At 42.7% G+C, this 12,313-nt stretch overlaps 1 protein-coding gene across 1 annotated transcript in view; it reads right to left on the minus strand.

Annotated features, from left to right (window-relative positions):
• Positions 1 to 12,313, minus strand: part of LOC121570150 (ras-associating and dilute domain-containing protein) — a gene marked incomplete at its 3' end in the record, with an annotated part of 36,164 nt that overhangs the window by 17,956 nt on the left and 5,895 nt on the right. The window contains exons 2-4 of the mRNA XM_045218523.1: positions 11,630 to 11,673; positions 6,487 to 6,610; positions 5,628 to 6,135 (exon numbers count right to left, since the gene is read on the minus strand). Of these exons, the coding sequence (XP_045074458.1) occupies positions 5,628 to 6,135; positions 6,487 to 6,610; positions 11,630 to 11,673 (676 nt within the window). The remainder of the gene's footprint in view (positions 1 to 5,627; positions 6,136 to 6,486; positions 6,611 to 11,629; positions 11,674 to 12,313) is intronic.

Here is a 12,313-nt window from a genome sequence, read left to right on the forward strand (position 1 = left end):
ACCACTACTACTAATGTAGAGTGATAGTATCAGACCACTACTACTAATGTAGAGTGATAGTGTTGGTATCAGACCACTACTACTAATGTAGAGTGATAGTGTTGGTATCAGAACACTACTACTAATGTAGAGTGATAGTGTTGGTATCAGACCACTCCTACTAATGTTTAGAGTGATAGTGGTATCAGACCACTACTACTAATGTAGAGTGATAGTGTTGGTATCAGAGTATCAGACCACTACTACTAATGTAGAGTGATAGTGTTGGTATCAGACCACTACTACTAATGTAGAGTGATAGTGTTGGTATCAGACCACTACTACTAATGTAGAGTGATAGTGTTGGTATCAGACCACTACTACTAATGTAGAGTGATAGTGTTGGTATCAGACCACTACTACTAATGTAGAGTGATAGTGTTGGTATCAGACCACTACTACTAATGTAGAGTGATAGTGTTGGTATCAGACCACTACTGCTAATGTAGAGTGATAGTGTTGGTATCAGACCACTACTACTAATGTAGAGTGATAGTGTTGGTATCAGACCACTACTACTAATGTAGAGTGATAGTGTTGGTATCAGACCACTACTACTAATGTAGAGTGATAGTGTTGGTATCAGACCACTACTACTAATGTAGAGTGATAGTGTTGGTATCAGACCACTACTACTAATGTAGAGTGATAGTGTTGGTATCAGACCACTACTACTAATGTAGAGTGATAGTGTTGGTATCAGACCACTACTACTAATGTAGAGTGATAGTATCAGACCACTACTACTAATGTAGAGTGATAGTGTTGGTATCAGACCACTACTACTAATGTAGAGTGATAGTGTTGGTATCAGACCACTACTACTAATGTAGAGTGATAGTGTTGGTATCAGACCACTACTACTAATGTAGAGTGATAGTGTTGGTATCAGACCACTACTACTAATGTAGAGTGATAGTGTTGGTATCAGACCACTACTACTAATGTAGAGTGATAGTGTTGGTACATCAGACCACTACTACTAATGTAGAGTGATAGTGTTGGTATCAGACCACTACTACTAATGTAGAGTGATAGTGTTGGTATCAGACCACTACTACTAATGTAGAGTGATAGTGTTGGTATCAGACCACTACTACTAATGTAGAGTGATAGTGTTGGTATCAGACCACTACTACTAATGTAGAGTGATAGTGTTGGTATCAGACCACTACTACTAATGTAGAGTGATAGTGTTGGTATCAGACCACTACTACTAATGTAGAGTGATAGTGTTGGTATCAGACCACTACTACTAATGTAGAGTGATAGTGTTGGTATCAGACCACTACTACTAATGTAGAGTGATAGTGTTGGTATCAGACCACTACTACTAATGTAGAGTGATAGTGTTGGTATCAGACCACTACTACTAATGTAGAGTGATAGTGTTGGTATCAGACCACTACTACTAATGTAGAGTGATAGTGTTGGTATCAGACCACTACTACTAATGTAGAGTGATAGTGTTGGTATCAGACCACTACTACTAATGTAGAGTGATAGTGTTGGTATCAGACCACTACTACTAATGTAGAGTGATAGTGTTGGTATCAGACCACTACTACTAATGTAGAGTGATAGTGTTGGTATCAGACCACTACTACTAATGTAGAGTGATAGTGTTGGTATCAGACCACTACTACTAATGTAGAGTGATAGTGTTGGTATCAGACCACTACTACTAATGTAGAGTGATAGTGTTGGTATCAGACCACTACTACTAATGTAGAGTGATAGTGTTGGTATCAGACCACTACTACTAATGTAGAGTGATAGTGTTGGTATCAGACCACTACTACTAATGTAGAGTGATAGTGTTGGTATCAGACCACTACTACTAATGTAGAGTGATAGTGTTGGTATCAGACCACTACTACTAATGTAGAGTGATAGTGTTGGTATCAGACCACTACTACTAATGTAGAGTGATAGTGTTGGTATCAGACCACTACTACTAATGTAGAGTGATAGTGTTGGTATCAGACCACTACTACTAATGTAGAGTGATAGTGTTGGTATCAGACCACTACTACTAATGTAGAGTGATAGTGTTGGTATCAGACCACTACTACTAATGTAGAGTGATAGTGTTGGTATCAGACCACTACTACTAATGTAGAGTGATAGTGTTGGTATCAGACCACTACTACTAATGTAGAGTGATAGTGTTGGTATCAGACCACTACTACTAATGTAGAGTGATAGTGTTGGTATCAGACCACTACTACTAATGTAGAGTGATAGTGTTGGTATCAGACCACTACTACTAATGTAGAGTGATAGTGTTGGTATCAGACCACTACTACTAATGTAGAGTGATAGTGTTGGTATCAGACCACTACTACTAATGTAGAGTGATAGTGTTGGTATCAGACCACTACTACTAATGTAGAGTGATAGTGTTGGTATCAGACCACTACTACTAATGTAGAGTGATAGTGTTGGTATCAGACCACTACTACTAATGTAGAGTGATAGTGTTGGTATCAGACCACTACTACTAATGTAGAGTGATAGTGTTGGTATCAGACCACTACTACTAATGTAGAGTGATAGTGTTGGTATCAGACCACTACTACTAATGTAGAGTGATAGTGTTGGTATCAGACCACTACTACTAATGTAGAGTGATAGTGTTGGTATCAGACCACTACTACTAATGTAGAGTGATAGTGTTGGTATCAGACCACTACTACTAATGTAGAGTGATAGTGTTGGTATCAGACCACTACTACTAATGTAGAGTGATAGTGTTGGTATCAGACCACTACTACTAATGTAGAGTGATAGTGTTGGTATCAGACCACTACTACTAATGTAGAGTGATAGTGTTGGTATCAGACCACTACTACTAATGTAGAGTGATAGTGTTGGTATCAGACCACTACTACTAATGTAGAGTGATAGTGTTGGTATCAGACCACTACTACTAATGTAGAGTGATAGTGTTGGTATCAGACCACTACTACTAATGTAGAGTGATAGTGTTGGTATCAGACCACTACTACTAATGTAGAGTGATAGTGTTGGTATCAGACCACTACTACTAATGTAGAGTGATAGTGTTGGTATCAGACCACTACTACTAATGTAGAGTGATAGTGTTGGTATCAGACCACTACTACTAATGTAGAGTGATAGTGTTGGTATCAGACCACTACTACTAATGTAGAGTGATAGTGTTGGTATCAGACCACTACTACTAATGTAGAGTGATAGTGTTGGTATCAGACCACTACTACTAATGTAGAGTGATAGTGTTGGTATCAGACCACTACTACTAATGTAGAGTGATAGTGTTGGTATCAGACCACTACTACTAATGTAGAGTGATAGTGTTAGTATCAGACCACTACTACTAATGTAGAGTGATAGTGTTGGTATCAGACCACTACTACTAATGTAGAGTGATAGTGTTGGTATCAGACCACTACTACTAATGTAGAGTGATAGTGTTGGTATCAGACCACTACTACTAATGTAGAGTGATAGTGTTGGTATCAGACCACTACTACTAATGTAGAGTGATAGTGTTGGTATCAGACCACTACTACTAATGTAGAGTGATAGTGTTGGTATCAGACCACTACTACTAATGTAGAGTGATAGTGTTGGTATCAGACCACTACTACTAATGTAGAGTGATAGTGTTGGTATCAGACCACTACTACTAATGTAGAGTGATAGTGTTGGTATCAGACCACTACTACTAATGTAGAGTGATAGTGTTGGTATCAGACCACTACTACTAATGTAGAGTGATAGTGTTGGTATCAGACCACTACTACTAATGTAGAGTGATAGTGTTGGTATCAGACCACTACTACTAATGTAGAGTGATAGTGTTGTGAGTATCAGACCACTACTACTAATGTAGAGTGATAGTGTTGGTATCAGACCACTACTACTAATGTAGAGTGATAGTGTTGGTATCAGACCACTACTACTAATGTAGAGTGATAGTGTTGGTATCAGACCACTACTACTAATGTAGAGTGATAGTGTTGGTATCAGACCACTACTACTAATGTAGAGTGATAGTGTTGGTATCAGACCACTACTACTAATGTAGAGTGATAGTGTTGGTATCAGACCACTACTAATAATGTAGAGTGATAGTGTTGGTATCAGACCACTACTACTAATGTAGAGTGATAGTGTTGGTATCAGACCACTACTACTAATGTAGAGTGATAGTGTTGGTATCAGACCACTACTACTAATGTAGAGTGATAGTGTTGGTATCAGACCACTCCTACTAATGTAGAGTGATAGTGTTGGTATCAGAGTATCAGACCACTACTACTAATGTAGAGTGATAGTGTTGGTATCAGACCACTACTACTAATGTAGAGTGATAGTGTTGGTATCAGACCACTACTACTAATGTAGAGTGATAGTGTTGGTATCAGACCACTACTACTAATGTAGAGTGATAGTGTTGGTATCAGACCACTACTACTAATGTAGAGTGATAGTGTTGGTAGCAGACCACTCCTACTAATGTAGAGTGATAGTGTTGGTATCAGACCACTACTACTAATGTAGAGTGATAGTGTTGGTATCAGACCACTACTACTAATGTAGAGTGATAGTATCAGACCACTACTACTAATGTAGAGTGATAGTGTTGGTATCAGACCACTACTACTAATGTAGAGTGATAGTGTTGGTATCAGACCACTACTACTAATGTAGAGTGATAGTGTTGGTATCAGACCACTACTACTAATGTAGAGTGATAGTGTTGGTATCAGACCACTACTACTAATGTAGAGTGATAGGGGTCTCAGACCACTACTACTAATGTAGAGTGATAGTGTTGGTATCAGACCACTACTACTAATGTAGAGTGATAGTGTTGGTATCAGACCACTACTACTAATGTAGAGTGATAGTGTTGGTATCAGACCACTTCTACTAATGTAGAGTGATAGTATCAGACCACTACTACTAATGTAGAGTGATAGTGTTGGTATCAGACCACTACTACTAATGTAGAGTGATAGTATCAGACCACTACTACTAATGTAGAGTGATAGTGTTGGTATCAGACCACTACTACTAATGTAGAGTGATATTGTTGGTATCAGAACACTACTACTAATGTAGAGTGATAGTGTTGGTATCAGACCACTCCTACTAATGTTTAGAGTGATGGTATCAGACCACTACTACTAATGTAGAGTGATAGTGTTGGTATCAGAGTATCAGACCACTACTACTAATGTAGAGTGATAGTGTTGGTATCAGACCACTACTACTAATGTAGAGTGATAGTGTTGGTATCAGACCACTACTACTAATGTAGAGTGATAGTGTTGGTATCAGACCACTACTACTAATGTAGAGTGATAGTGTTGGTATCAGACCACTACTACTAATGTAGAGTGATAGTGTTGGTATCTTAGGAGAATCCTGACCCACACGATATCTGATATCCCACTGTTGTAGTATTGAGGTGTGTGTGTGTCCCTGTCCGTGTGTCCGTGTGTGTGTGTGAGTGTGTAGTGTGTGTATGGTGTGCGTGTGTGTAGTGTTTGTGTGTGTGTGTGTGTGTGTATAGTGACTGTGTATAAACTCACCAGCAGTGACCGTATCCTTCTCCTTAGCATTAAGCTCATCTACTTCTGCTCTCCTCCGCAGCTCAAACCTCCTGGCATGTCCCTCTCTGGGCTTCCATAGTTCCTGTAACAACAATGGCTTCTCATTGTCGCCCATCGCCCGCAAACACTCTGTCCTCCACCCCCCTCCTCCCCCCTGACCTCCTCCTCCTCCCCCCTCCAGCTGGCCTATCACGTCGCAGAGGACGTAGGAGTGGGCGGAGGCTTTGTTCAGCGAATAGCGTTCCAGCGCCTCTTTGACCAGTTCCTGTGCGCTGGACCGTGGCGTGGCGAGGACAGACTTGTAGTTGGCGCCCTCGCAGATCTCATCTCCGAAGATCTTCAGGACGCCGGGGGCGGAGCTCTGGGTGGAGAGTTCCGCGGGGTCATCATGGGGACGGTCGTCGGGGGGTTCGGTGATGGAGCGGCGGTCTCGGGAGGTGTGGTCGGCCGGGGGACGATCCCGGTAACTCAGAGTCCGGTACAGGACCTATCAGTAGATAGGGTTTAATAAATAGGGTGGGTGTGTGTGTGGACGTGTTTAACTATTCTTGTGGGGACTTCTGGTCCAAGAACAATTTGATCAACTGGGGACATTTTGTTGGTCCCCACAAGGTCAAATGCTATTTTTAGGGGGTTTAGGGATAAGGTTAGAGTTAGTGTTAGAATTAGCTTTATGAGATATGGTTAGTTTTAGGGTTAGGAGCTAGGGTTAGGTTTTTGGGTTAAGGTTAGGTTTTTGGGTTAAGGTTAGGGTTAGGGAAAATAGGATTTTGAATGGGACTGAATTGTATGTCCCCACAATGTTAGCTGCGCAAGACTGTGTGTGTGTGTTACCTACCTGTGTGAATGTTCTGCTCTGGCGTTTGAGTCGGCTCTTGGAGGGCAGAGACATGGAGGCCCCCGAGGTAGAGGACGACCCATAGAACATGATGACTGGACCTGTTACTACCCACACTGGACAACTACACACACACACACGCACATACACACACAGACACACACACACACAGAGACACACACACACACATAGACACGCACACACACACATAGACACGCACACACACACATAGACACGCACACACACACATAGACACACACACACAGAATGGGTCAGGTTAGTTATGGCAGTGATCAGATAAAACAGACAGACTACGGAAAATAAAACTAGAAGCCTAACCATCTTGAACTAAGATAAGGACAGGGTGTGAGAGAGAGAGATGCTATGGAGAAAGAGAGGAAAGGAGAGAGATGCTATGGAGAAAGAGAGGAAAAAAAAGAGAGATGCTATGGAGAAAGAGAGGAAAGGAGAGAGAGATGCTATGGAGAAAGAGAGGAAAGGAGAGAGAGATGCTATGGAGAAAGAGAGGAAAGGAGAGAGAGAGATGCTATGGAGAAAGAGAGGAAAGGAGAGAGAGATGCTATGGAGAAAGAGAGGAAAGGAGAGAGAGAGATGCTATGGAGAAAGAGAGGAAAGGAGAGAGAGAGTGATGCTATGGAGAAAGAGAGGAAAGGAGAGAGAGATGCTATGGAGAAAGAGAGGAAAGGAGAGAGAGAGTGATGCTATGGAGAAAGAGAGGAAAGGAGAGAGAGAGAGATGCTATGGAGAAAGAGAGGAAAGGCGAGAGAGATGCTATGGAGAAAGAGAGGAAAGGCGAGAGAGAGTGATGCTATGGAGAAAGAGAGGAAAGGAGAGAGAGAGAGATGCTATGGAGAAAGATAGGAAAGGAGAGAGAGAGATGCTGTGGAGAAAGAGAGGAAAGGAGAGAGAGAGATGCTATGGAGAAAGAGAGGAAGAGAGAGAGAGAGAGAGAGAGAGATGCTATGGAGAAAGAGAGGAAAGGAGAGAGAGAGAGAGAGAGAGAGAGATGCTATGGAGAAAGAGAGGAAAGGAGAGAGAGAGAGATGCTATGGAGAAAGAGAGGAAAGGAGAGAGAGAGAGATGCTATGGAGAAAGAGAGGAAAGGGGAGAGAGAGAGAGATGCTATGGAGAAAGAGAGGAAAGGAGAGAGCGAGAGAGAGATGCTATGGAGAAAGAGAGGAAAGGAGAGAGAGATGCTATGGAGAAAGAGAGGAAAGGAGAGAGAGAGATGCTATGGAGAAAGAGAGGAAAGGAGAGAGAGAGAGAGAGATGCTATGGAGAAAGAGAGGAAAGGGGAGAAAGAGAGGAAAGGAGAGAGAGAGAGAGAGATGCTATGGAGAAAGAGAGGAAAGGAGAGAGAGAGAGAGAGATGCTATGGAGAAAGAGAGGAAAGGAGAGAGAGAGAGATGCTATGAAGAAAGAGAGGAAACGAGAGAGAGATGCTATGGAGAAAGAGAGGAAAGGAGAGAGAGAGAGAGATGCTATGGAGAAAGAGAGGAAAGGAGAGAGAGAGAGATGCTATGGAGAAAGAGAGGAAAGGAGAGAGAGAGAGATGCTATGGAGAAAGAGAGGAAAGGAGAGAGGAGAGAGAGAGAGAGAGAGAGAGAGAGAGAGATGCTCTGGAGAAAGTGAGGAAAGGAGAGAGAGAGATGCTATGGAGAAAGAGAGGAAAGGAGAGAGAGATGCTATGGAGAAAGAGAGGAAAGGAGAGAGAGAGAGATGCTATGGAGAAAGAGGGGAAAGGAGAGAGAGAGAGAGAGAGAGAGAGAGAGAGAGATGCTCTGGAGAAAGTGAGGAAAGGAGAGAGAGAGAGAGAGAGAGAGAGAGAGAGAGAGAGAGAGAGAGAGAGAGATGCTCTGGAGAAAGTGAGGAAAGGAGAGAGAGAGATGCTATGGAGAAAGAGAGGAAAGGAGAGAGAGATGCTATGGAGAAAGAGAGGAAAGGAGAGAGAGAGAGAGATGCTATGGAGAAAGAGAGGAAAGGAGAGAGAGATGCTATGGAGAAAGAGAGGAAAGGAGAGAGAGAGAGAGATGCTATGGAGAAAGAGAGGAAAGGAGAGAGAGAGAGATGCTATGGAGAAAGAGAGGAAAGGAGATAGAGAGAGATGCTATGGAGAAAGAGAGGAAAGGAGAGAGAGAGAGAGATGCTATGGAGAAAGAGAGGAAAGGAAAGGAGAGAGATGCTATGGAGAAAGATAGGAAAGGAGAGAGAGAGAGAGATGCTATGGAGAAAGAGAGGAAAGGAGAGAGAGAGAGATGCTATGGAGAAAGAGAGGAAAGGAGAGAGAGAGAGATGCTATGGAGAAAGAGAGGAAAGGAGAGAGAGATGCTATGGAGAAAGAGAGGAAAGGAGAGAGAGATGCTATGGAGAAAGAGAGGAAAGGAGAGAGAGATGCTATGGAGAAAGAGAGGAAAGGAGAGAGAGATGCTATGGAGAAAGAGAGGAAAGAGGAGAGAGAGATGCTATGGAGAAAGAGAGGAAAGGAGAGAGAGAGAGATGCTATGGAGAAAGAGAGGAAAGGAGAGAGAGATGCTATGGAGAAAGAGAGGAAAGGAGAGAGAGATGCTATGGAGAAAGAGAGGAAAGGAGAGAGAGAGATGCTATGGAGAAAGAGAGGAAAGGAGAGAGAGATGCTATGGAGAAAGAGAGGAAAGGAGAGAGAGATGCTATGGAGAAAGAGAGGAAAGGAGAGAGAGAGAGAGATGCTATGGAGAAAGAGAGGAAAGGAGAGAGAGATGCTATGGAGAAAGAGAGGAAAGGAGAGAGAGATGCTATGGAGAAAGAGAGGAAAGGAGAGAGAGAGAGATGCTATGGAGAAAGAGAGGAAAGGAGAGAGAGATGCTATGGAGAAAGAGAGGAAAGGAGAGAGAGATGCTATGGAGAAAGAGAGGAAAGGAGAGAGAGAGAGATGCTATGGAGAAAGAGAGGAAAGGAGAGAGAGATGCTATGGAGAAAGAGAGGAAAGGAGAGAGAGAGAGAGATGCTATGGAGAAAGAGAGGAAGGAGAGAGGAGAGAGAGATGCTATGGAGAAAGAGAGGAGAAAGGAAGAGAGAGATGCTATGGAGAAAGAGAGGAAAGGAGAGAGAGAGATGCTATGGAGAAAGAGAGGAAAGGAGAGAGAGAGAGATGCTATGGAGAAAGAGAGGAAAGGAGAGAGAGATGCTATGGAGAAAGAGAAGAAAGGAGAGAGAGAGAGATGCTATGGAGAAAGAGAGGAAAGGAGAGAGAGATGCTATGGAGAAAGAGAGGAAAGGAGAGAGAGAGATGCTATGGAGAAAGAGAGGAAAGGAGAGAGAGAGAGATGCTATGGAGAAAGAGAGGAAAGGAGAGAGAGATGCTATGGAGAAAGAGAAGAAAGGAGAGAGAGAGAGAGATGCTATGGAGAAAGAGAGGAAAGGAGAGAGAGATGCTATGGAGAAAGAGAGGAAAGGAGAGAGATGCTATGGAGAAAGAGAGGAAAGGAGAGAGAGAGAGATGCTATGGAGAAAGAGAGGAAAAGAGAGAGAGAGATGCTATGGAGAAAGAGAGGAAAGGAGAGAGAGAGAGATGCTATGGAGAAAGAGAGGAAAGGAGAGAGAGAGAGATGCTATGGAGAAAGAGAGGAAAGGAGAGAGAGATGCTATGGAGAAAGAGAGGAAAGGAGAGAGAGAGAGATGCTATGGAGAAAGAGAGGAAAGGAGAGAGAGAGAGATGCTATGGAGAAAGAGAGGAAAGGAGAGAGAGAGAGATGCTATGGAGAAAGAGAGGAAAGGAGAGAGAGAGATGCTATGGAGAAAGAGAGGAAAGGAGAGAGAGAGATGCTATGGAGAAAGAGAGGAAAGGAGAGAGAGAGAGAGATGCTATGGAGAAAGAGAGGAAAGGAGAGAGAGAGAGATGCTATGGAGAAAGAGAGGAAAGGAGAGAGAGAGAAATGCTATGGAGAAAGAGAGGAAAGGAGAGAGAGATGCTATGGAGAAAGAGAGGAAAGGAGAGAGAGAGAGAGATGCTATGGAGAAAGAGAGGAAAGGAGAGGAGAGAGAGAGAGATGCTATGGAGAAAGAGAGGAAAGGAAAGGAGAGAGATGCTATGGAGAAAGAGAGGAAAGGAGAGAGAGAGATGCTATGGAGAAAGAGAGGAAAGGAGAGAGAGAGATGCTATGGAGAAAGAGAGGAAAGGAGAGAGAGAGATGCTATGGAGAAAGAGAGGAAAGGAGAGAGAGAGATGCTATGGAGAAAGAGAGGAAAGGAGAGAGAGAGATGCTATGGAGAAAGAGAGGAAAGGCGTTTGTGTGTGGGGGGGATTGTCAGTGTTTAGGTTTATTGTCAGTGTTTAGGTTTAGGGTTGTGTTATGGTTATAGTAACATTGTGTTATGGTTATAGTAACGTTGTGTTATGGTTATAGTAACGTTGTAGTATGGTTGTGTTATGTTATAGTAACGTTGTAGTATGGTTGTGTTATGGTTATAGTAACGTTGTAGTATGGTTGTGTTATGGTTATAGTAACGTTGTAGTATGGTTGTGTTATGGTTATAGTAACGTTGTAGTATGGTTGTGTTATGGTTATAGTAACGTTGTAGTATGGTTGTGTTATGGTTATAGTAACGTTGTAGTATGGTTGTGTTATGGTTATAGTAACGTTGTAGTATGGTTGTGTTATGGTTATAGTAACGTTGTAGTATGGTTGTGTTATGTTATAGTAACGTTGTAGTATGGTTGTGTTATGGTTATAGTAACGTTGTAGTATGGTTGTGTTATGGTTATAGTAACGTTGTAGTATGGTTGTGTTATGGTTATAGTAACGTTGTAGTATGGTTGTGTTATGGTTATAGTAACGTTGTAGTATGGTTGTGTTATGGTTATAGTAACGTTGTAGTATGGTTGTGTTATGGTTATAGTAACGTTGTAGTATGGTTGTGTTATGTTATAGTAACGTTGTAGTATGGTTGTGTTATGGTTATAGTAACGTTGTAGTATGGTTGTGTTTAGGTTATAGTAACGTTGTAGTATGGTTGTGTTATGGTTATAGTAACGTTGTAGTATGGTTGTGTTATGGTTATAGTAACGTTGTAGTATGGTTGTGTTTAGGTTGCAGTATGGTTGTGTTTAGGTTGTAGTAAGGTTGTGGTATGGTTGTGGTGTTACCTTGGTGCTGTAGACTGGTGTCTCCCTGATAGAGAGGCGGGGTACTGGGTGAGGAGACAGAAAAAGGAATAGGAGTAGGGTGTGGGGTTAGGGGTACGGGGTTAGGGTATAGGGGTTAGGGTATAGGGAATAGGGTTTAGGAGGTAGGGTACGTGGTTAGTGTACAGGGGTTAGGGTATAGGGAATAGGGTTTAGGATTTAGGAGTTAGGGTACGGGGTTAGGGTACAGGGGTTAGGGTATAGGGAATAGGGTATAGGGAATAGGGTTTAGGAGTTAGGATACAGGGTTAGGGAACAGGGGTTAGGGTATAGGGGTTAGGGTATAGGGAATAGGGTTTAGGAGTTAGGGTACGGGGTTAGGGTACGGGGTTAGGGTACGGGGTTAGGGTATGGGGGTTAGGGTATAGGGGTTAGGGTATAGGGGTTAGGGTATAGGGGTTTAGGGTGTAGGGGTTTAGGGTGTAGGGGTTTAGGGTACAGGGTTAGGGTGTAGGGGTTTAGGGTGTAGGGGTTTAGGGTGTAGGGGTTTAGGGTGTAGGGGTTTAGGGTGTAGGGGTTTAGGGTACAGGGTTAGGGTGTAGGGGTTTAGGGTGTAGGGGTTTAGGGTGTAGGGGTTTAGGATACAGGGTTAGGGTGTAGGGGTTTAGGGTGTAGGGGTTTAGGGTGTAGGGGGTTAGGGTGTAG

The sequence above is a fragment of the Coregonus clupeaformis genome, unplaced genomic scaffold, assembly GCF_020615455.1.
Source record: "Coregonus clupeaformis isolate EN_2021a unplaced genomic scaffold, ASM2061545v1 scaf1626, whole genome shotgun sequence".
Classification (NCBI taxonomy): domain Eukaryota; kingdom Metazoa; phylum Chordata; class Actinopteri; order Salmoniformes; family Salmonidae; genus Coregonus; species Coregonus clupeaformis.